The sequence below is a fragment of the Ambystoma mexicanum genome, chromosome 5q, assembly GCF_040938575.1.
Source record: "Ambystoma mexicanum isolate Mex_15411 chromosome 5q, UKY_AmexF1_1, whole genome shotgun sequence".
Classification (NCBI taxonomy): Eukaryota; Metazoa; Chordata; class Amphibia; order Caudata; family Ambystomatidae; genus Ambystoma; species Ambystoma mexicanum.
In genome coordinates, this window is record NC_090933.1 from 41,359,769 (window position 1) to 41,385,715 (window position 25,947).

General features: G+C 44.2%; 1 protein-coding gene across 3 annotated transcripts in view; it reads left to right on the forward strand.

Annotated features, from left to right (window-relative positions):
• The window catches only part of AFG3L2 (AFG3 like matrix AAA peptidase subunit 2), a 1,716,771-nt gene that overhangs the window by 974,505 nt on the left and 716,319 nt on the right, over positions 1 to 25,947 (forward strand). For all 3 annotated transcript variants that reach the window (XM_069620479.1, XM_069620477.1, XM_069620478.1), the window contains exon 9: positions 3,777 to 3,914. In XM_069620479.1, coding sequence (XP_069476580.1) covers positions 3,777 to 3,914 — 138 coding nt within the window. The remainder of the gene's footprint in view (positions 1 to 3,776; positions 3,915 to 25,947) is intronic.

The following is a 25,947-nucleotide window of genomic DNA, read 5'->3' on the forward strand; positions in this document are numbered from 1 at the left end:
TCTCACTTTGGGAGTTAACGGCATAGTTAACTTTGCTTCGCACAACATGTGTTGCCAGATCAACCGCATTGCGTTCATAGCAGCCTATGCCGTAAAACTCAGACACAAGCAAACCATTCCTCTCCTCCGACAATCGCCTCACTGTTGCCCGGGCCCTCGTTGGATCCAAACTGGATTATTGCAATGCCTTTCTCCGTGGCATCTCTGAAAAAAACCTAAACAGACTCCACGTAATACAAAACAATGCTCTCTGTGCCGCGCTGTACCTGAATAAGTTAGACCACATCTCTGAAGCTAGAAGAGCTGTCCACTGGCTCCCGGTCTGAGAAAGAATCAAATACAAGATCCTTTCACTGTCCCACCACTGCTTGCCATACAACGCTCTGTCATATCTAGCTAAGAACCTCATTAGAAGCATGCCCTCCAGACCATTGCAATCTACTCACAGCCACTGCCCCATCTAGCCGAGATTCAGAAGCAAGAGAGCTGGTGGTTCAAGCTTCACGGTTTTGGCAGCAAATCTCTGGAACAATCTACCACTCTCCCTCTGCTCTGAACCTTCTTAATCCCTGTTTTGAAAAAAGCTGAAAACTCACTTGTTTAACTAACCCTTCACTGTATGTACCCACTATATCGCTCAGGCATGTAACCAGCGCTGAGATGCATAAAAGCTTTGTGTTCTTCTACAAATGTAAAAATAAATAAGTTTTACAAGATCCATGACGTGCTTCACGTGACTGGGGACGGTGCGAAACGCATCTCTTTTAGCTATGTTTTCTTCGAGCCTGTGGAATATTTCCAATAAATTGTCTAAAATGGACTTAAACACTTTCTAGTCCTTTGGTTTTGTGTCTAGTGCTCCCACCATCTCCTGGTACTGCTCGCTGGTCTATGCACAGCATGTTATGTTAAGCAGATCCACAAGCCTCATAAAGCATACTTTACTTCGCTTAATCGTATTTCTGATGCTTGCATCTGCTAAGATTCACATGCGCCCGGCCTTCCTTCCCTCTTGTAGTTGAAGTTACATAAGACGTCTTACCCCGTAATCTTCTGTATTCACGCATCACTTCATTCTCCATCTTGTCAGAAACCAAACAATTGGAAGGACCACAACATGTGAAGGATTATGGGTACAATACACTTCACACAGGGATAGTATTACAAACATGGCCAGTCGACGTCCCTTTTTTCGAAACTCGAAAAGAAGAATGCAATACTCTGCACTTACCATTAGATGTCTGCTTATGCGCATCATTTGACTCTCAAACACATTGTCATATAAAGGGCCTTGCCTTGGCAGTTTTCTGTACATTTCTGTAAACAGTTATTGGCGAATTTAGTAGGGACATTGCAAACACTTTTAATACCATTTGCCTGCATTGGCAAGGTCACAAAGTTAATATTGAAGCATGAAATTAAGTGTTCAGATTGTGGGATATATCGCCTAACCACTCTCTTAAACACTGATACAAAAATACATTGTAATATCGTAGCTACCTGATTAGCAGGGGTCCCCTCCGATCTTGTACACCTGGACCAGTCGGCTAGGATTATTCCAGTTAGAAATACTAATGATAATATTTTCAGAGCCCTGAATATTATTGAAATGGGAATGCATTTTCTCTCTCTCTCTCTCTCTCTCTCTCTCTCTCTCTCTCTCTCTCTCTCTCTCTCTCTCTCTCTCTCTCTCTCTCTCTCTCTCTCTCTCTCTCTCTCTCTCTCTCTCTCTCTCTCTCTCTCTCTCTCTCTCTCTCTCTCTCTCTCTCTCTCTCTCTCTCGATAGGGTTAACTGGAAGCATTTGTGCTTTGGATTTGGTCCCACATTCTTCAAAATGATCATAGACACCTACAAAGCCCCAGGGCTTGGACCCCAGAATCAGGATTACAATCCACGGGGAATTAACAAATAAAACTACATAGGTGCACAAAGCAGGGTTGGCGATTGTCCATGTTTCTTTTTTCCCTTGCTATACAAGGTGTAGCTCAGTGGGTTCAGAGTAGAAACATTGCAAAAGGTCTGAACATGGGAAACTCCATGCATAAGCTTCCCTGTATGTAAACAATGTCCTTTTTTATGTGGGGAATACAATGAAGACTCGGCTCAGGTTTTCTGAGGACATAGAAGAATTTTAGTTAATCTCAGGTTTTACATTTTTTTCAAAACAAATGGGCTAAATATATGTGAATCGCAAGAAGTGATGCTGAACCTAAAGGGAAAAATGTGCCTTTATTTGGGCAATGAATATCTTAAAATGTTTACGGATTATATTTACCAGATTGCAGAGGATGCTCTATAAACATAACATTGGTTCCCTATTTAGAGTAATTACTCGGGCTCTTGTGAACTGGAAGAAGTTAGTTGTCGTGGTTTGGTGGATTTTATTCACTGGAGATGAGTGCAATACCTAGGTTACTTTGTGTTCTCACAATCCCGATCTTGAGGCCAAAGGCAAAGACAGAATTGTGGATTCTTCAAAACACTTTTTGGGGTTTTATTTGGGTGAGAAGAGTTCCCAGGGTCCTTTGGAAACTGATGAGGTCATTCAAGGGTGGACATAGTGGCTTAGATGTTTGTTTAAATACTGCAAAACATGTTAACTTTCCCAGGTGGTTAATTTGGCTTCTGTTAATTCTAGCAAAAGGTGGTATGACTTGGAATAGGCTGCAGTGAATACTACCCCATCAAGGGTTCATTGCCTGGTGTTTGGAGATAGGTAAAGGTGTAGACACTTGTTGCGCTTATCAGAGACCTGACACGTCCCTCAACCTGATAATAATTCATGCAAGTAAGAGTAATTTGTCTCCTATTCTAGGTAACCGCATTTAGGGCCTGATTCACAGAAGCGTTTTACAATGGTGCAATCCCATAGGGAAACTCTCTGTGAATCAGGCACTTAATCTCGGGCTGGTGGATGTTCCTCGTAATAATTGGACGAAGGAGAGTTTTGAGGATCCTGAGGCAATTAAAAGACTGTGAAACTCTGCTGGATTTTTCAGGATGTCAAGCCAGGGTTGGCATTGGGAAAGGGACCAGTATACATACATACAAAATACACCACTGGTGCTTGCATCTACCAGCTAAAAAAATGATGCAGCAAAAGATTTCCCATTTGGAGCAATATTTAGCTAATACATTGGGTGATTAGAAGGATTCCAAGCTGTATAAACTGCTAGATCTTCAGGATGCAGTGAGAAAGTTGAAATATATAGTGGACTGGGATTGGAATCGGTGAATCACGATCACTGAGTAATTATGCCAAAGTATTTGGAGCCGAGCTAATAACGCTTCTCTTTGTACTGCCATAAGAGAGGGAGTGTGTCCATTTTCATAATTATCAACTAAATTGACTATGTTGGAATACAAAAGTGCATGTGTGTGTGTTGCAGCATCTTGGGATGGTGTAATGTTGTTTACATTTTGTAAGGGCTATGTACTCTAGCAGGTCTGTTGCTTTCATTCTTGTCCGTTCTTGAATCACTCCTGCCTTGCATTGATGTTTTGATCGTGTGGTCAGTGATGATTTATAAATGGCTAACACGAGTTACTTAAATTAAACGGTAGACACCAGCGTTTTATTATTTATGATGAAAGGTGTATTTATACTCAAGCTGAGTTTTTCTGATGGTCTCTCAGTTGGTGACCGTTTTGTTCCACAGACCAATTTTGCAATGTTCATTTGTTTTTTTAAATACTGTTCTCTTTGATGCTTAGAAGAAAACGGATGTTTGCACCATTTCGTACATAACCTTTTGAATTACCATTTTTCTTACAGGGGGCTATTTTAACCGGTCCTCCGGGCACAGGGAAAACATTGTTAGCCAAAGCCACAGCAGGAGAAGCTGATGTACCCTTTATCACAGTAAACGGGTCTGAATTTTTGGAGATGTTTGTTGGTGTGGGCCCAGCTAGGGTAAGTCTTTGCCCTAATGTGTAGCTAATTTGTAGCTGTAGAATTATTTCAGTAGTCATTGTGAATTACTTATTTTCCTGCGTTCACGTTAGACTGAATTATAAATAGTTTATTGTGCATTTTATGTTCCCAAATAACACAACCTTTTGTTAATGAAACCATAAAACACATTTATGTTAAGCAACTTCCCTTAGTCATAGTCTAGTGCTTAATGAGCACGTGTGCACGTTTAATTTGTCAGGTTATTATTTTTTTTATTATCAAAATGATTTAAACATTTTGTGGGAATACAATCCAACAGTAACAGTTTAGGCCACACAATGCGGTAGTGCAGCCAAACATGAGGCGGAAGTATTGGCACCATCAGGCACCAAACTCCATAGTACCTGAAGGCATCACCCATCCAACAATAAATACACAGGGGTTGTAAATCAATCTGAGCACATAGCCATGAGCATGCATTTCTGGTCACCATCACCAATTTATATACTGGTTCTTTAGTGGTGCACACCAGTGTGGAAATAGTATGTCTATTCAGAGATAGTTTCATATGTTACATATGTTTGAGGTGCTAGGGGTTTGGGGGGAGAGAGCAGCCCTGGCACAAGGCCGACTAATGTATGAGAAAGAAAAGAAAGAGTCCTAACGTTAAGGTCCTTAACCTTAGGACACTTTCATTTCTCACCATTACTAAATTGTCAATTTTATATCCAAGCAAATTGTTTCTGTAGTAAGCCTAAATGTCTCTGGGCTTCAATGATTGTTTAATATGCTGTCCAAAGGCGTCCAGTTGATTGCAGCAGTATGCCACATATATAAGCAAGTTTTGCTCATCTGGGGAAGAACCTGGAAACCATGTAACCTGTATTCAGAGCTTGGTCAGGAGCGTCATTAGTTATGCATGCTTCCCATAATCCCTACATATGGTTTTATTATAATCTAGGAAACACCAAGGGATTAACATTTCTGGTTTACAATCCTCCCATCAACTCTTTGAACATCTGAAGCCAAAATAGCAAGATCTGCAACCTTCCCAAAATAGCTTGTTTGGTCATAATGGAGACAGTAGAATGCTCCCGATAAATAAATTCAGCCATTGGTGTTTCCATTTCGGGATGGGCCTAAGTCTGATTTTCATATGGCATTTCCCCTTTTGTAATGGCTTGGCAGGCGAAGAACGATTGTCTGAAGGGCTGCCCAGTGCAATGCCAGAGGATAAGATTCATTCTAAACCTTTCGGCCATCACCACTTTTGTTTTGCTGTAGTCACTCCAAGTGGGACCGGTATACCTAGATGTGATTCCCCTGCCTGCGGGGCCTAGAGACCCAAGCTACACCTCAGTGATGAGGATGAAAAATGTGTGGGCATGTTTGTGGTCTCGTGCAGAAGGGATGTGACCAAATACTTGGGACTAAGCCTTATTTGCATATGGTCTTTACCCTTTTGTAATGGGTTGACAAACAAAGAACGATGATCTGGAGAGCTTCCCAGAGCAATGCCAGAGGTTAAGATTAATTCGAAACCTCCCAGCCATCCCCTCTTTTGTTTTGCCTTGTTTGCTTTACAGGTAGCTATACCAAATCTGGGGGTGAAGCAGAGAGGAGCAACCAATATACAATGGAAAATTCTGCTAGTGGCATTTTTTCCCAGCACCATTCTATTACTGCAAATTGACATGATTTGCTTCCATTGCTCTTGTCCCATCACTTGGGGGATTGCTTTTGCATGTGTTGGCTCTTTGACTCACCGTCAGATCCCTGTGAGATATTACTGCAGTGATCTGGGAACTATAAGACCACATTTCCTGTTTGGCATCCCATCCAGATCAATTTCTGGTTTTTCGGCACGTGAGATTTTCTTACCCTTAAAAGTACACTTTGCAGGATGCCTTTCCCACTGCTGAATCTTCAAACTTTCAGGACACAGTTGGGTGAACGGTAAGGAGCACATGTAGCTGGCAGGAGTTAGCATGGAACACACCCAAGGCATATTGTCATTAGCTTTGATATTTCAGGTGGAAGGGTTATTTTCAAGCCTTTTTAAACTCGCCATTGTTTGTATATAATTATCTTTAAATACCTCAGTTTACTTCATTCCAGAACTGGTCGTTGTAGTGTTGCTTTGTGTGGCCAGTCTGCATGCTCATGGTTCCTTATTCCTATTTCCCCCTGTATTTGGATTTCGAGTTTGTTTGCTTATTAGTATTTCCTGATTCCTGGATTCCCCTTTTAGCATTCTTGTTATTGAGCCAACACTTTCCAGTGCTTTCCTGCTCCTAAAGAACATAGTTTGTTTGTGTTCTTTCTTCAATCTTGCTGTTTCATGCGGTTAAACTTGATTGATGAGATAGACTTTTTTCCAAGACATTTCCTGTTCTTCCATTTTCTTTCCTTCCTTGGGTGAGAGCAGGTGGGTGATTTGTGCTGGTCCTTGTTGTTGCTCTTCCATTGACCCCCCTTGGAGTCTGTTCCTAGTTTCCCCCTGCTCTTCTGTTTTGGTTTCCTGTTGATTGTTAGATAGGGTTTGATTTTTGTTTTTCTCTGCATCTGTGTGAATGTACATCTTTTTCTCTGTCCTGTAAGCACTGTTCTTAGTTTGTCCCTTGTCAACAATTGTATGTATTACGTTATCCCCCCTTTGCTGTTGTAGCCTTTCAGGATCTCTGTTTAATTTGACGGGTTCATGGGCATGGCTGGCATCCCGGTGAGTGTTTCTTGTCCCTGTGAGTATTGTCTTTAATGTGCCTTATATAATCCCATCAAAGGTGTCTCCTGAGAGACTCATTGCGTGTCCTGTATGTAGACTTGTCACTGACAGTGCCTGTAACAGCAGTTGTAGGTGAGGAGATTGCTGAATTTCCATTGAGTCTTCAGAGCTTCCAAATACTTAGCCCACATGCCCTTTTGTATATTTGTATCACCTTCTATTTGCACAACATGGCTATCAGTGTGCATGCTTTTTTAAATACATTTGTAATTTTGCACACATTTCACTTGTCAAAACACTCTGCCTTGTTTCTCTCCTTGACAAACACTTAGTGACCTAGAATCCCACGATAGATGTATAAAATCTATCTCCAGAGACCCACACCTACTACATTGGTCAGACTTCTTATTTTTATTTATTTATTTATTTATTGTATGGTAAATACAATGAAATACATTTTACAATTTCATAGTTGCAATTACATGAATAGCATTAAAATGAAGAAACGAAAAGACTTTATAAACAGTTGAGTCAGTCTTCAATAAAACCCAGTAAAAAATGAGTACCAATAAAAACACATTAAAATCTTCCTTGAAATTTAAAAAACAAGAAGCAAATTTCGGATGGATTGTGTCCTCCCACGTATTCCTCATCTTGTGATAATTCGCTTCGCTGCATCGAAAAAACAAATTCAGCAGAGGGCGCTGTGCTCGAGGTCTCGGCGTTGAATATCCCTCGACGGGCTCCATACCGTGTCGACGTCACCGATGGTATAAATGGCTCGAACCGCGCCCGTTGGTTTCAGTTCCGTTTTTCCAATTGCTTTGCTCTCGTGAACGGCACGCTTCAAGAATTTCTGTCAAGAAAATGTCTTCTTCTTCGACCGCTTCGACTCCCAAGACGGGGTTTAAGAAGTGTAATGACTGTGGATCGAAGATGTCCATCACCGATCCCCATGTATCTGTTTGTGGTGTCTGGGCTCAGACCATCAGACCGGCGACTGTGGCTCCTGTCAGTCTATGACAGAGAAGGCCCTCCGTGAGAGGAAAAGTAAATTAGCGGTGGGGCGGGAGGTGTCGATGGGCTCTTCGAAAGCCTTATCTAAAAAACATAAAAAATCGTCTGACTCTAAGGAATCGGAATGACACAAAAAGCACTCGAAGAGACCCTGATCTCGTAGAAGGTCGAGACGATCTTCTTTGTCTTCCTCAAAAAAGCTCAAGAGGAGACATAGGTCTTCATCATCATAGTCCGATTCATCAACAGAATTGGTTCGATGCCCTTACTAGGTCCTATTCCCCTTCAAAATGGGAGAGCTTTAGAAAAAGAATGTTGCAGGTCTTTGAGAACGCGGCCTTGACCCCCTCGAAGAAACCTCAGATGAACCAGACCTTGGTTGCTCCTTTGGATGATGCAGGGAAGTCGGGAACTACAACAGTTAAACCTAGTAGTACTCATAGATCTCGAGTCGACAAGTCGTTGAGAGATCCTCGAGGATCGAGTGCCTCTCCGATCCCTCATAAGAAACAAAAATTGTCGAAGTCGGATGCAATTTCATCGACGCCATCGGCGCCGACAGCTCCGATGCCGAAGCCTGGTTCATCCTCGACGCCTCTATCGAAGGCTTCGTCGAGTGTGTCGAAGGTTCCTTCGACTACTTCGAAGACTATCTCGAAGAAAACACTGATTTCTTCAACAAATTATGAGGAGGAAGAGAGAAGGTTTACACCCTTACCAAGATCGGACTTCTTTAAGTCCATGTCTTCAATTTCTGAAGAATCTGGTTCAGATGATGAGGAGGTCACTCCTCTTGGAGTAAAATATGGAACTAGACAAGTTCCAGAGGAACTCATAAATCCTGAGGCAAAAATGAGAGACCTATCTGATGTAGTAGGTGTGGGTCTCTGGACGCAGATTATATACATCTATCGTGGGATTCTAGGTCACTAAGTGTTTGTCAAGGAGAGAAACAAGGCAGAGTGTTTTCACAAGTGAAATGTGTGCAAAATTACAAAGGGAGTACTATGTATTTAAAAAAGCATGCACACTGATAGCCATGTTGTGCAAATAGAAGGTGATACAAATATACAAAAGGGCATGTGGGCTAAGTATTTGGATGCTCTGAAGACTCAATGGAAATTCAGCAATCTCCACACCTACAACTGCTGTTACAGGCACTGCCAGTGACAAGTCTACATACAGGACAAGCAATGAGTCTCTCAGGTGACACCTTTGATGGAATTATGTAAAGCGCATTAAAGACAATACTCACAGGGACAAGAAACACCCACCGGGATGCCAGCCATGCCCATGAACCCTTCAAATTAAACAGAGATCCTGAAAGGCTACAACAGTAAAGGGAGGATAACGTAATACATACAATTGTTGACAAGGGACAAACTAAGAATAGTGCTTACAGGACAGAGAAAAAGATGCACATTCACACAGATGCAGAGAAAAACAAAAATCAAACCCTGTCTAACAATCAACAGGAAACCAAAACAGAAGAGCAGGGGGAATCTAGGAACAGACTCCAAGAGGGGTCAAGGAAGAGCAAGAGGGAACAACAAGGACCAGCACAAATCACCCACCTGCTCTCACCCAAGGAAGGAAAGAAAATGGAAGAACAGGAAATGTCTTGGAAAAAAGTCTATCTCATCGATCATGTTTAACCGCATGACACAGCAAGATTGAAGAAAGAACACATACAAACTATGTTCTTTAAGTTCAAGATGGTTACCCTTTCTCAGATCCTTCAGGATCTCCAGCTTCAAACTGGTTGGCATCATTGGACCTTCAGGGTGCTTATTTTCATGTGCCGATCCATCCCAAGCACAGAAAATACCTGAGGTTCGCAGTTGGTGGTTCTCACTATCAGTTTCGAGTTCTGCCATTCAGGCTGACCTCCGCTCCGAGGGTTTTCACCAAGCTGATGGCGGTTGTGGCAGCGAGTCTCAGGAGAGGGGCGATTCACGTATACCTCTATCTAGACGATTAGCTAATCCGAACATGTTCCCCAGAACAAGCTCAGGAACACCTGTGGATCACCTGCCACTTCCTCCAAAACCTGGGCTTCTGCCTCAATTTCAAGAAGTCCCACATGGTACCATCCCAACAGCTCCAGTTTATCGGAGCAGTCTTGGACACTTCGTCCAGGAAAGCCTCGCCACCCGAGATGAGAGCTCTCCACATCCAGCAGATGGTAACAAAATTCCAGAAAGCCCAGCATCTGCCGGCCTTCGACTTCCTGAGGTTGCTCGGCCTCATGGCATCCTGCATTTTTCTGGTGGCAGAGGCCAGATTGAGAATGAGATCCCTCTAATGGGCCCTCAGAACTCAGTGGTCCCAATTCTCGGGGAATATGTCAGATCTTCTGCAAGTCCCGAGCGCAGTTGCTCAGGATCTTTCATGGTGGGATTGCAACGACAACATCCTCAAGGGAGAATCCTTTTGGCAACCATGGCCGGAGATAACAGTAGTGACGGACGCCTCACTCACGGGGTGGGGAGCACACACCAACAATCTGACAATCAGCGGACGTTGGTCTCCATCGGAGTCCAGACTACACATCAACCTTTTAGAGCTGATGGCAATCAGACTAGCTCTGAAGGCCTTCCTGCCCTCCGTACAGAGAAAGAATGTCCTGATAATGACGGACAACACAGTCGCCATGTACTACCTCAACAAAAGAGGAGGCGTACAATCAATACCTCTGTGCAGAGAGGCGATGCAGCTCTGGTTCTGGGTAATACAAGAGGGAATCTCTCTTTCGGCAGTTCACCTAGCCGGAGAGCAGAACACGGCGGCAGAGGCTCTGAGCAGGCAGAGCACAGTCTCCCACGAGTGGGAATTAGCTCAGCAAGTCCTTCTGGAGATCTTCACCCTTTGGGGAACCCCTCAAGTGGATCTGTTCGCAACCTTGGTAAACCGTAAGTGTGATCAGTATTGCTCAAGGGAATTTCCTCCGAGAGGAGCTCTAGGAGACGCGTTCGTAGTGGATTGGGATTTTCCCCTGCTGTACGCGTTTCCTCCAGTCAACGTGATTCCTCAAGTAATCAGGAGGTTGAGAAAGTTCAGGAAAACCATGATCCTAATTGCCCCGGACTGGGCCAGGAAAACGTGGTACCCGGACCTTCTGGACATGTCCATCTGCCCCCCAGTACGTCTTCCACAAAGAGAGGATCTTCTCTCGCAAGAGGAAGGTCGAGTTCTCCATCCAGAGGTCAAAACGCTCAACCTTCATGTATGGTTTCTGAGAGGTTGAGATACAAGGATTGGGATCTTCCAGATGACGTAATGGAGATTTTGCTTTCGGCCAGGAGGCCAGCAACAAAATACTTGTACCGGTGACGTTGGAATAAATTCAGTAACTGGCGCAAGGATAGAGATGTGGACCCTTTTCAATGTGGCACACTAATGGTGCTTTCTTTCCTGTTACATCTAGCCAATCTGGGGCTTCAGATCGGAACAATTAATGGATACCTTGCTGCTCTGTTCATTTTTAAGCGCTCCTCGGAAGAGGTTTCTTACTTCAAAATACCATTAATAATACAGTTCCTGAAAAGACTTACAAATGTATATCCACCAATACCATTTGATGTTCCAACTTGGGATTTGAATTTAGTTCTTAAATTCTTAACATGTATACCGTTTGAGCCTCTGCACTCATGTCCATTGAGGCTTTTAACACTAAAAACTGTCCTTCTTGTGGCATTAACATCAGCCCGCAGGGTTAGTGAACTACAGGCTCTCTCATATAAACCTCCATACACCACATTTTACAAAGACAAAATAGTTCTGAAAGTTAAACCATCTTTCTTACCGAAAGTAGTTTCCGACATCCATTTGTCACAGAAAATTGTTTTACCAACATTTTATCCTCCTCCTCATTTGGGAAAAGAAGAGCAGAGATTACATAGACTGGACCCTAAAAGGGCTCTCAGCTTTTACATTGCAAGAATGGCAAAATTACGACAAGACCAACTTTTTGTGGGCTACACAAGTCGTAAATTGGGGTTAGCGGTGACAAAACAAACCATATCCCGCTGGATTATTCTAGCTATATTGGAATGTTACAGATTAGCAGGAAAAGATCCACCGGATGGGCTACGTGCTCACTCCACAACGGCAATGGCCACTTCTGCGGCTTTGAAGAGGGGATTCCCTGCAAAAGATATTTGCTCAGCTGCAACATGGGCATCAATGCATACTTTTATCAAGCATTACTGTTTAGATGCCTCATCCTCAAATGAGGGACTATTATTCAGAGCGGTACTTCAGTCTGTACATGAAAACAAGAACTAGTACTCCCACCTCCAGATTGATCACTGCTATGGGAGTCTATCACAAGATGAGGAATACGTGGGAGGACACAATCCATTCGAAGAACAAGTTACTTACCAACTGTAACGTTCTTTCGACTGGATGTTCCTCCCACGTATTCCTCATCGACCCTCCCCCGCAGTATAGTTTATACTTTCTTACAATTTCCTCTCAAGATGGGTCTATCAGTCACAGCATACGCCTAGATGTTCCACGAGTATTTCCTCAAAAAAACAGAACTAAAGCCAACAGGCGCGGCTCGAGCCATTTATACCATCTGTGACGTCGACACGATACAGTGCCCGTCGAGGGATATTCGACACCACGACCTCGAGCACAGCGCCCTCTGCCGAATTTTTTTTCTTCTTATGCATCGAAGCTGGCGAAACCAATTATCACAAGATGAGGAATACGTGGGAGGAACATCCAGTCGAAACATTGTTAAAGTTGGTAAGTAACTTGTTCTTCTAACACAAACATCAATTAATCTAGAAGGGTCTTAATTTGTACTATCTGGCTTAATAACGCCTCATCATATATATTCATAGTACCTACAATTTCATCATTTACAAGAGGTAATTTTTTTTAAGAACTGACTAAAATATTCTCTTTTCTCATTAGTCAATATTATAGAAGTTTAATTTTTTGTCCAGCAGTTTACCTTCTAAGAATCTAATAAACGAGGTTAAAGCAAGGGTCAGAGATTCACTCCTTCCCCAGATGCTTCTTTGCCACAAGGTTTCTCTACTTAATCCTGAGTCTGAGAATAGAAAATCACCCAGTAATTATTTTATTACAGGTTCAAAACCAGAACAGTAAACTGTCAAATGCTTTAAAGTTTCTAGGGCATTTGCTCGTAAACAAAATCTGCACTGTCCAGAATTTCCTTTGTCTATTGCACGATAGCATATCATACATTTTTCATTAGTATGAATTAGATTCAGACGGAATCTTAAGTAAATGTGTCTGGCTTTATAACTAGGAAACTTCTCCAGGTACTTGGCATATTGCCCCCACTGACGTGGAAATTCCTCATATTAAAATGCTTTGCTTTTACTAATGTTGTCCACCAAAACACACCAATGAAAGCGTTGAAATTTAAGTTTGCACAAAGGGAGACCCAATAATAGATCTTTTCTAGAAATCATAGTTGTAGATAATATAAGATTCATTTTATTTTTGAACTTCAAAATTGACGGAGGGTATTCTTTCAAGATCATGGTGGCCAAAACTTTATAAAGAGAAGCAGGCGGTGGGGATAACATTTTTGCGTACTTAGAAAGTAGACGCCAACGCCATTTCACTGATAAAGGCAATAGTCCCAGCTCATGACATATAATCGTGTTAGGAGTGGATAGAGCAAGTCCCAACACCTTTTTCCACAACATTCCTTGGATTACATCCAAAGTTTCTTCTGTATCATATAGACATATGTCTAGGGAATAAAGAAGAATTGGTTCTATTTTTTGGAGGTAAAACTTAATATTCAGAATGAGAGAAAATGTTCCCAGTCTACGCAAAATAATCAGCATCTGAGAAATAAGAGGTTTAACCTTATCAATCAGTACTCTCTTCCAGCGCTCAATAGAATATGTAGTAGCTAAATGATATCCTAGGTAACGCATAGAGAGAGTCTTAGGAATTAAAATTCCATTTAGATACCAGTCACATTTTTTTATCCTTTTCCTACCAGCTAAAAAGGAGATAATAAAATACTTTGTAGGCTTTACTTGCAGGTTATTCTTTGTGGCATAGTTATAGAATAAATTCAACTGATTTTGTAAGCCGAACGGTGTACGGTCAAAAAATAAAAGATAGTTGGCAAAACTAAGCCAATTCAAAACTAGGCCGTCTAACTTGACCGGATAAATAAGTGCCTTGTTCAACCCTTCATCCAGATCTAATAAATAGACGTTAAACAGGACCGCAGCGGTATTGCAGCCCTGTTTAAGCCCAATTTCAGTAGGTATCGGATCAGTAATTGCCCCTGCCTTAGTTGTGCACTGTAAGTTGTCGCGTGATGCAGGGACGCAATAATGGCAACCAACTTAATGGGAAAATCATACTTCATCATTTTGACCAAGGTCAAGGGCTGCCGTATATATTGGTCCTGTTGGAAAATTTAGTATGTTGATATAAATGTGCAATTATGGTGGCATTCAATTGGCATCCCATATTTATGGAAGCCTGCTTGGAATTTTGACAAAATAGAGAATGCAGAGATATGTGATTTGATAGATGTTAACAGTAGAGTAGTTCTTTGCAGAGGCGTCCATTAATGCTATTGGCCTAAAGTTAGCCGGATCGTCAATAGCTCCCTTCTTATAAACGGGGATAATTATGGCAGAGCGCCATGAGCTGGGAATAATTCCTGTTAGATGGATTGCATCAAATTTTATTTTGAATATCTCAGCCCATAATTCAGGGTCAGCTTTCACCAAGCAGGGTGGAATACCGTCAGGGCCTGGTGCTCGAGAACCTTTAGAATCTACAATAGCCGCACGAACATCATTAGCATCCCACGGACAGGTTCCACCTGCTAGCTTAGAGACATCTTTAAATTGTTTATTTTGAAAGGGTACGGGGCAAGCAGATTTATTTTTTATAAACTCTACCCAGGAGGTGGCTGAAATCGAAGGTTCTTCAATTGAATCAGAAGTCCCGATTAAAGATCTCAGTGTACCCATACCTGTCTAGAATCATTTTTTAGGAGTAGAAATAACATTTTCTGATTATCAGTCAAATCAATTTCATATTTTAAGGATTTTAATTTTCTAGCATATATGTGTAGAATATCTTGTTTGTGGATAAGATATAGATGGGCATTATAGATGGATCGTTTGAGCTGTCATAGCTGTTTCCGTTTCTCTGTTTTTAGAGTCGCCACCTTGATGTTAAATTGGTGTCTCTGATTATGGAATGCAGACACAGAGCTTTCTCTCATTAATTGTGACATATGGGAACAAATTCTCCAGGCATTAATTGATTCTGCTGTACCACTTTGAATTCCACCTTGACTCCCTCCCCAAATAAAAAGCGGGTCATTATTAATCTTCTGTAAGAATTTGTGACATAATTTTGAGTTCCATTTAGTTGATAACTGAGACCGATCAAATTCAATCGATGTTAATATAGGAATTAGTTTGAATGTACCAATTTTAAATGGAGCTGTGAGTTCAAAGCAAAATGATCACCATATTGCAAGTCACAAATTAGAATTGGGTCAATCATACTTAATAACTTGAGTGGATACAAAGATATAGTCTATCATGAATCCCAGGGCCCTATAGACCAGGTATGCTGATGGGAACCACTTGCAAAAGGAGCCAATTGAATGTCCCATGATAGAAAGTAATCAACCCATCTCCTTCCATTGATCAGCGACGTCTGAGCATGTGTCTGATTACCTGTACTGGTCTCATTATTAGTGGCCAGACAGGTAGCATTAAAATCTCCTCCTATCAGGTTCTTCCGCCAACACCGTCTCAGGCCACCTCTCCCTGACCCGTTTCGTGAGTCTGGTGTAAGTTATATATTGGCCTCTATGCACCCCTGTCTCCTCCTGCAAACTCTGGAATTCCAATACCTCCCCTTCATGCCATATATCCCCGAAGGTGGCCAAGCCCATCGGTTCCCAGTATCTACGGACTTCCGCAAGCAATTTGGAGTCGTTTCCACACAGCGCCACCAGCGGGACCTGCTGGGAGAGCGGATCCGGATCACCCACCGTCCTCCCAACCCAGCTCCAATAGTCTCCCTTTTCCCACCAGTTTACTCTTTTATAGCCACACAGTCTCTATCTCAGAAAGTATGGAGCCAAGTCGCCCTGCAAAAGTCTAGCTTCTTCCGAGTCCTCTGACACTACAGCTGCAAAGTTCATGAACTGTTTGACCAAATAATTCTGTTAGTTGAGGCAAACTACCTCCAGATATTGACGTCACAGGCAAATCTTCCTTTCTTGGGGGTGTGGTGATATAAATTCCGGCCTGTTCATCCGATCTAAATATAAATGGGAATACCCCTAATAGTTTCAAGTCTTCTTTCTGCTCCCATATGATTTTCATTATAATAAGGCAATGATAGCCACATATCATCCTCGTCGGGTTGACCCTTGCTAAGCGTACCCAATCAATATCGTCACTCCTGATTGTTCTCAACGCTGGGATTGCCTGGAATGCCTTGAGGATAGCTGAGCGATTTAGGTTAACTTTTGAAGATGTTACTGACTTAGTTTCCCATTTCATTATTGACGGTATATCGGGGGTAAGGATCACTGAATCAGATTCTAGTCCCGACTCGTCTAAGTAATGAGCTTGGTCATTAGGATGCCTTTGTTAATTATGCATGGCCAACTCTTTTGAAAAACTCATTGTTAATATGGCAACATTGTCCTCGCCTTCTTCTACTAGCTGAGGCTTATTATCACTTGAGGCTTACTCCTTATCAGTAACCTTAATTGGTGTTTTAGATTTCTCATTATGGTTTGATTTAACATTGTGATCATTTAACTGCGATTTTTTCGATTTTGCTTGCTCAACATTTGTGTTAGACTTCTTGGCTTGGTAGGACCAGCCTGTTTGATTTTGTTCCCAGCTGCCTTGATGTATAATGCTGGGAAAAAGTTTAACAAATCAGATTGTTTCTGTTTTCGAGAACATACAGAATTGTCTGATAATAATTCCCTGGTCGCCTTGCCATTTATTCGCTTTTCAGGCCCCTCTTCAATAGACAGGATTTTTTTTTTTATCAGACTCTACATCCAGTAATACTCTGGATTCTTTATTGAGTTGTTGGAAATCAAAATACTCCTTCCTGTTTAATGATTGTGTTATCAGTGTCTTTTTTCCAGCCTTTAAGAAGTAATTTTTTGTTTTTAGTTTTTTATTTACACTGACATTCTTTTTTTGGTTTATCTTACGTTTTTCTCCCCTGATAATGAATCGTTTTTGTTTTCTGGTCAGCACCGGTTTGATCCCTGGATCATTCATCATAATCTCTTGGGATGGTTCATTAAGATTTTGTGATTTCTGTACATCATCCTCAAGGTCAATTAGGTTAGTCAAAGCTGATGGGCTGTCAGGATGGGTCTCAGGGCTGGCACATATCTCTTGAGACAAGACTTCCAACTTATCTCCAGCCAGATGCTGAGCCGATAATTGTGTCTGTAGAATTTGCTTAATTGCTGCAGCATTGTCGGATACCAATTCACATAGTTCATTTTTAGTTGGATCGTTGTTATCAGGTTTGGTCTCTTCTACCGAAGTCATTGCAGCATATGACTTAGCCATACCTGCCATTCTCAAATCCGCCAGGGTTTGAGTGTCTCTGTCAATCATCACAGGACTTGGCTTCAATTTTTTAGTTTAGTAGACAGTGATGCCACTGCATCACAGGTAAATAGGAGCCCTTCCACTCTTTATTTTAGCCAATACCTACATTAATAGATCATTGGTGGTAACAATTTGGGTGTGAGTCTGATCGTGCCCCTTATCATGGAGAATCAAAATCATTGTCGGAACTGGAAAATCTGATCCTAAGTCCGAGGATTCCAGAAGGTTACGCTTGACCTCTATTTCAAACTAACCACCTCTAGGTTTTTCTGTAAGAGGGGAAAGGGCATTCTCTGGTTCAGAAAATGTACACACCTCAGAGGACTTAGGATTACCTTGAATATCTGAGGGCAAACTAGATCCAAGGTTATGAAACTCCTGAATCGGGGCATCCATTTTGATTGACTCACACCCTATCAGATGTTTGTTACCCTGACTCTGTTTTTCCGTCGAGTCAATGGATTTGGTGAATACATGGACATCTTCCATGCAGTATCGACTTTGTTTGACCAGGGTTGAGGGTCCCCTTGAAAAACGCATCCGTTTCTCCAGGAGGGCCTCAATCGCTGGTGCAATAATGGAGATATCAGAAAATCTGGGTTTAGTAGAGGTAATGGACATGTTAGATATTAACTCACTATGTTCAGGCACCTCCATATCATCACTAGATGGTATATTTGATTGATCCAGGTTCATCTCTTTGACTTTGTAGGTCTGGGGCAACAATAAATCGCCTGTTTTAACCTTCACTATTGGTTCGAAATGTAGTGTATGATGGATTTCATCCACTGCATGATACAGTAATTTTTGCGGTAATATTCCTCCCATTTTTTCAAAGTAGGTTGATGTACCGGCCTCATTGGAATTACTCATTTCACTGAATTGACACATTTAAACCATCTTCTTCACTGCGGATATCCGCTTCGTGGCTTTTATCAATGGTAGCATTGTGGATCTTGCGACCACTATGCAAGCCATTAACCATTGCCGCGACTTCTCTAGGTTAAACAGTGCCAATCACCAACTCAATTCAACTATGGATCGCCGTAGGCTAAATCAATTCAAGTTCAGAATATTAATAGCAAAAACGTTCCTCAAATCCCAGAATGAGATACACAACAGTAGTGTTCACCAGAACAGATTCAAAAATAGGTAATAGTAGTGTACACCTTGTCGTAGTCACTTGCAGGTGGTAATTATATTCATATATTAAATATAAATGATCACAATATTCCCCAGCTCACATTCGAGGTTAGATTAGCAGGGCAATCTCTAGATCAAATTAGCAGGTGATCAACAATACTGTTCACCAGTTTAAGTTAAATCGTGAAAGAGCCACCCATTTACTTTCACAGTAAGAGTGCGAATAGTATTCACCAGCGTAAATTCAAACGATAGACAACATTCATTATGCAAGTGATTAGGCATAGCAAGGCACAGCAACACATTACACCCATTCAATTTCACATAAAAGCAATAGTGGAAAACAACACAATAAAGTCGGCAGTAAAATCCACCAGTACAAATTCAATGGAAGCGGCTGTAGAATTCTCCCGCTCGAGTTCAGTTATGAATAATTGTTTCCCCAGCGCACGTTTGTTAGGGAGAATTCTCTGTAAGGCTAATTTCGAGCGGATTGGGCCCTCCGACGTATTCCATATCTATGACAGGTAATCACCACAGCTGTGCTGCTTCGGAAACTTTTTCCTGCGTCGATGACGTCGATGCGCCGTCATCGAGGACCTCCTCTGACGTCATCCGATGTGATAAGTAGGACGCACGACGCCCGTAGCCTCAGTTCCGTTTTTTGTGCGAACGTGTTGCTTCGTGAATCTCGGTTACGCCTCGACTCTTTGGAGTTCTGTTCTTCTCGGTTCTTCGAACCTGTTCGTTTTTGTGAGAAAATCCTTTATAAGAAGATGTCTTCTACTTCGTCTTCGACCCCGCGTCCGGGCTTCAAGAAGTGCGGGGAGTGTGGGGCCAAGATGTCAGTGACTGACTCGCACGACGCCTGCCTCTGGTGCCTCAAGGAGGCCTACGACACGGATGACTGTATCGACTGCCAGTCGCTCACGTCCAAAGCCTTACGGGAACGTAAGAAGAAGTTGTCGGTAGGTCGGGTGTCCAAGCCCCGGAAGCCGAAGACTGCGGGGCTTTCGACGGATGATTCGAGAGGTGACTCTCCGCGTCGTCGTCGGAAGTCTCGTGGGTCTCCTTCTAGGAGTCGGTCTCGCCACTCCTCGGCCTCTTCGAGGCATTTTTGGAAGCGCCGACGGCGGTCGTCTTCCAGGTCCTCTTCTGAGGACTCTGCCCGGCACGTCGCTTACCCCACCAGCCGTGCGACGCCGGAGGAATGGGCTTTCTTCGGGAAGAAAATGCTGGCGATTCTCGAGTCGCAGGGTACTAAACCGTCCGCGCCCCTGAGTGGGGTCGGCCGTGAGAGTTCGAGAGACACCGCTCGCAAGAGTGGTCGGCACGAGTCACGGAGAGGTCCCGTTCGGACAAGGGGACTCGTTCTCGACGTACCCGTTCCAGGTCCTGGTCCTCGACGCGTTCGAGACCGTGTGCACCTGTGATGTCTTTGAGGAAGACATCGACACCTAGAATATATCTCTATGGGATTTTCCCATTGTTCGAGGCTACCAACTTTAATTATTTAATTCTTAAAGCCTCGAACATACCGCAGGTTTATTTATTTAATATTAATTCGCCAGTTGGTATTTTTTGCCAGAACTCGATTCTAAAATGGCGTTTGTGTTCTCTTCTGTGACTCCAACCCAAGTCGAGCCCTTTGTTCCACTTTTTGGTGGGCTTCTCCACAGAAGCCTCCAAAAGTGGTGCCACAGGGGGTGCGGGAGGGGGTTTAGGCACCCTGGACTGTGTTACCTTGGTAACTCAAGTCACACTCTTGTTTGATTGATAGCTAGGCTGAGTGAATGGGGGTATGCTGCATAAAAGCAGGGCTTTGGGGACTGGAACTTCAGAAGTTGCCACAGGACCTAAGAATCCGAGGAGGTAGAAGCTGAGCCGGCCTGCAACGACGACACCACTGGTGGAGCCCTGCTGAACCGTCTCCCCACTTTTCCCAACGACAGAGGAGATCTCCAGCCCGGAGAGTCTTCTTCCTTTGACTGGTGGGGATAACCAGTCTACCTTCTTTTCGCCTTCCTGGAGCATCTGGTGGCCGCCTTCCCTGCGCCAAGCACCCCGGCAACCGGGATACCACGTTTTCACCACTACCGCAAACCGAAAGGGTAGTACCTTTGTACCGGAGAACTCTGCGGCTGGTTTCTTCCCTGGCAGTGCAACGACCTTCATCTTTGCTCCACGACGAGATCTTCTCCTCCTCTGGACGACGCTGCGACTTGCACCCGCTGGCAGGAACAACTGCCCCTGCTGGAGGATCCTCTCCATTTAAGGTACCGTGTTCCGCCTGGCTTCCCTTGCAACCGTTTGAACGGGGTGTATTAAATCCTCGTCTCTCGAACCTGGGTTAGCCTGGGACAGCTTAGCTAACTTTCCTGCACTGAACTAAACCTTTTTCGAACTACCTCCACAAACTTTGAAGACTCTGTGTAACTGTCTGATCTTGGGCATCGTCCGCCTGGCTCCCTTGAAAGTGGGCCTGGCACCCAAACTTCCTTGCTCACCAGTAGACTGTGCCTTCCTAAACTTGCTGTGGGTCTTTAAAAAGTGTTTAGTGTGTATGCTTCCATAATTCTGCTTTTCCCTCCCTTTTTATCTAACTTGTTGGAGTGCCATCGAACGTTAAGCGCTCACCTCTGTCTGGAAATAAGTGGTGTTAACTAAGACTTGTCCAACAAGTAATCAGGGATGTACATATGATAATAGTGATTGTGTTTTGAACTTATCTTACTAATTTAGTGCTAGTGTGTTTTATAAGTGTGTGTTAAATAATTATATACTTTTACACCCAAGCTCTGGTCAGTGTTTGCTTGTGCTACAGTATTTCTGTACCTATTTCGTATGCTCTGTATACTGCCTAACTCTTCTTGAGGGAAGTCTGACTGCTCAGCCACAGCTACCAGTGAATCTGTGTGGTACGGACTGCTACCAAGTGGGTTTACTGCCAAACACCTGTAGTCTTAAATCTTTTGCAGTGGTCCCTAAGGGAACTGCACCGGTTTCTGCCTAACAACGTTCAAACATAAGCCACAATATTATCTATAGTAAGTTAGCGGGAAGTAGTTCATAAGCTCGAATTCAGATAAAGCTAAACCTATTTATAGGCTGACTGTACAAGTAGCGTCATATAATGCTTTTCAATTTAGAGGGATATAGCATGGAACAGGCAATCTCTTAAGTTATCAACAGAATTTCAGACAACTTACTATGAAGCCCCGTAGGGCAACAATAGTTGTTCGAATAACTGCGTAGATTCCCCCCAGCCCATCAGCCTGCGACCCGTCGAACAGTCAAACAGTAAACGTGCACGTCCGTTGCACTTCCTGGATGCGCCAGACTTCTTGAAATGTGTTCCGCAGGATGGGAGGTGTATGATAAATTTAATGAACAGTTACATTGGAATAACTTAAAGCTATGATTGTCTGAGATGTTCTTAGTCTATTCACAAATGGATAAGAACTGGTTCTCCCTAATCTCAAACGTGTTTCTCATTCCTTCTTGACCTGCTACAATTCCCATCAATACTTTGGTAAGCTGTTAATCAAAGTAATGACTCCCATCTATCGTTCCCCAATCATGCTTCCCCAGGGCTGTAATCTCTCTCTCTCTCACCCCCCCTCCACCACCTCCTCCTTGATTAGGGGGGGGGGCTTCATTTGCAAAAGCCTGGGTTAAGATCTTTGTTTCAAAATTATTCAGGAAGATGGAACTGCATTAAGCATGTTCCTCCGGTGGCTTGCCGAGTTTGAGCACAAGGATTATCAATACCTGATTTGTCAAATCCAGTAAGAGCTGTGGTTGATCACCTTCTTCTACACTGGTACAGTCTGCATCTAAATTCTTTCTCTAAAATTCAGTTTCAAGCAGTGTGGTCAAGATAGTGCTAGGTGCAGAGTGGCTTTCTAGAGCTCTGGACTGGCATCCCACTCCCACTGTGAAGGCCTTCCAGAACTCAGAAACTGGGATTCAAAGGTGAGAGACCAATGGGGAACATCGAATTACTTAACGAGTGAAAGCTAAATCCTGGGTAATCAATTTAATATGCAGTTAGACCAAAGCTGCCTGACCGTAATATGGTGGTTGCTTTCTCCATGCAGAGATTCAAATTTCAGCTCCAAGCCTCTTCAGGTGGTAAGGTGTACCTTGTAAAAGCACAGAGATGAGCCTGCTTCTCTGATGCCCTGAGGATGAAACATCAAGGAAGCACCACCATATTGTAATGCCAGTGTAAGGAAGTTGCGATTTTGTCTGGATTCGTGGGCAAGCTCCCCTGCATGGAGTGGCCTGCACGAAGAAAGCCAACCTCTCCTTTACCCTGCCAGCGTAAAGTTGGCCAACAATGGGGGACAAAATAAGGGAGTCTTACTGTTGAATTAGGACGCAAAGTGCCCCAAAACACTGCCTACTGGGTTCACCCTGGCACCCCTGCTTAGACAGAGAGGCAGTCGATGTGCTATATTGAGCTGGGACTTGATTGATATTAGACAGACGTTGCAGTTCAAAATTGAATTTAGATCTCAGCAACCACATGCCCTCCAGAGAATCAAGGAAATGTGGCTCAGTTTAGACCCAAAGTTGTGAGGAAAAGAAGTTATAAAAAGGCCCTAGGAGGAAAGTGGGAGAGGACAGGTGCATGAAGATAAATCACCAGAACCACCCATGCAAAAGGATGAATCACCTACGAAGAGGCAAAGAAATGAATTGCGTCTAGGGAGAGAGGACCTTTCTGCAGCAATAACCGATAATAGGATTGGAAGTTGAGCACCTGGGAGGTGCTTAAGGATACAGATGATGAACACTCAACGACAAAGGAACTGATGACCTCTGCAACAGCTAAAAATCTGGAAGTATTTGTCCAAAATCTCCACAGTAACTGCAAAGACATGGAGAATCATTCCAGAAGAGACAATATCAGGATCAGAAACCTAATGGGGTATGGGGTGTGAGAACAAGCATGGTATTGAGAGAGTCACATACACAAGAGAGAACAGTTAGTTTGAAAACCTTTATTTAAAATATTCAAGGTGGGTGTAATGCCCAGCTTGCCCTATCTCTAGTTTGGGATTTCCCTCAACTGATGTTTCTAAGGATGGTCTATGTTATGTTACTTGTTATGTTACTTGGCATTTATATAGCGCCTTATGGGATGATCTCAAAGCGCTGGTAGGTTGAACACCCTCGGCAACCCTAGTTCAAGTCAGTAGATAGAGAGAGTCCTATGGTGCATGGGTGCACCGGATATGTGTGCAGCTGGTGTAGCTGTTGGATGATAGTTGCTTCCTAGCGATAGGTGTGGTGCTGAGGAAATCAGTTGGATGTTTAATGTCTGGTGGGTGGACCACCCAGACTGGGTTCTGGCTGCGTTGGGCCTGAGGAACACCTACGCGAACAGCTAGCCCGGAATGTGCTCAGCTAGCTGTGTTTTATTAGGGTGATGAGGTGATCATGGAGTCGTGTTTGTATGTGAACAGATAGGCCGAATTAACAGGAGTATAGCTGTGTTCCAGTTGAATGATGGTGTATAGTGGGAGGGTAAGCGTAGTGGTGTGATATGGTGGTTATCAGTAAAAACGCCTGAGACCACGTGAGCAGGACGGTGGGGACATACGTAACAACATACAGATATAAAGCGGCAGGGTGGATACAGGTATATATGGGATACAGATATATATGGGGATACAGGAGGATAGCATATATAGGGGATACAGGTATATGGTGACGGCATGGGGAACTGGTGTTGCCTCCGTTCGTACCATCCGCTACATCCGCCTTATCGGCACCATCCTGACGTCCACGCCATCCGCGACGTCCACACCATCCGCTCCATCCACACCATCCCACCATCCATCTGCTCCATCCACACCATCCACCCCAATCTACTCCTTCCACTCCATCTGTTCCATCCACTTGATCCGTTCCATCTGTTTCATCCACCCCATCCGTTTCATCCGTTCGAGGGGATTGGGTCCTCCGACGTATTCCATATCTATGACATGTAATCACCACAGCTGTGCTGCTTCGGAAAATCTTTGGCATCTGCGTCCTGCGTCGATGACGTCGATACGCCGCCCTCAAGGACCTCCTCCGACGGCCGACGTCACTGGATGTTATAAGTAGGACGCACGACGCCCGTAGCCTCAGTTCCGTTTTTTTCGCGAACGTGTTCGCTTCGCAGATCTCGGCGCGCCTCGACTCTTTGGAGTTTCTGTTCTTTCTCGGTTCTTCGAACCTGTTCGTATTTTGAAGTATATTCTTTGTGGAGATGTCTACCTCGTCTTCCACCCTGAGTCCGGGCTTTAAAAAGTGCGGGGACTGTGGGTCCAAGATGTCGGTGACGGACTCGCACGACGCCTGCCTCTGGTGCCTCGGGGAGACCCATGACACGGATGACTGTGTCAACTGCCAGTCGCTCACGTCCAAAGCCTTGCGTGAGCGCAATAAGAAGTTGTCGGTAGGTAAGGTGTCCAAGCCACGGAAGTCGAGGTCTGCGGGGCTTTCGACGGACGATTCGAGGGGCGACTCTCTGCATCGTCGTCGTCGGAAGTCCAGTGGGTCTCGGTCCCGGAGTCGGTCCCTCCACTCATCTGCCTCTTCGAGGCACTCCCTGAAGCACCATCATCGGTTGCCTTGCCCGTCCTCATCCGAAGACTCCGCCCATCGGCGGGTCGCTTATCCCACCAAGCATGCAACGCCGGAGGAATGGGCTTCCTTCGGGAAGAAAATGTTAGCGATTCTCAAATCGCAGGGCACTGGTCCGTCTGCGCCTCCGAGTGGAGTCGGCCGTGATCGGTCGAGAGACACTGCTTGCACGACTTCAGGCTCGGGTGGTTGGCACGATTCGCGGGAGAGCTCCGCTCGGACAAGGGGAATCGTTCTCGTTATGCCCGGTCCAGGTCCCGGCCCTTGATGCGCTCGAGACCGTGTGCACCTGTGGTGTCTTCGAGGAAGACGTTGACGCCGAGGTCGTCGACGGACTCTTTTGAGGCCCCGCCTCCGAAGAAGTCAACGCCATCGGCGCCCAGGCTGTCGAGGGACACGCTCGGGGCTCCGGCCTCGAGGCCTGTGTCGATGCCATTGATGCTGTCGGCGTCGACGCTGATTCACTTGACGCCCTCGACTCCTTTCGAGGCTGTTTCGACGGGGGTACCCTGGGGCTCGGTGGAACCCACTAGAAAGGCTCTGGCCAAGGTCAAGCATGGCTTTGTTCCACATTCTGTGCCTTCTTACCGCCATCTTCAGTTTATTTCAGAGGTGGATGAGGGATCTGACGATGGCATGGTTCCTGATACGGTGCCAGGCGAGATTCTCTTGGGCCATAGCCAAATTGAGGACCTGCGGCAGTCCCTGCACGATGCCAGTGGGCTGGACACCTCTCCGGAGGTGGAGTTTTGTAGGCCTGAGCCTGGAACTCATGCCGACTCCTTGTACCGGCGCCTTATGTCTAGGGTCACCGAGTACTTGGGATGGTCTGCTCCCCCAGGGGATTTTCTTCAGGATGACCTTATGGATATCCTCGACCAAGGTCCAC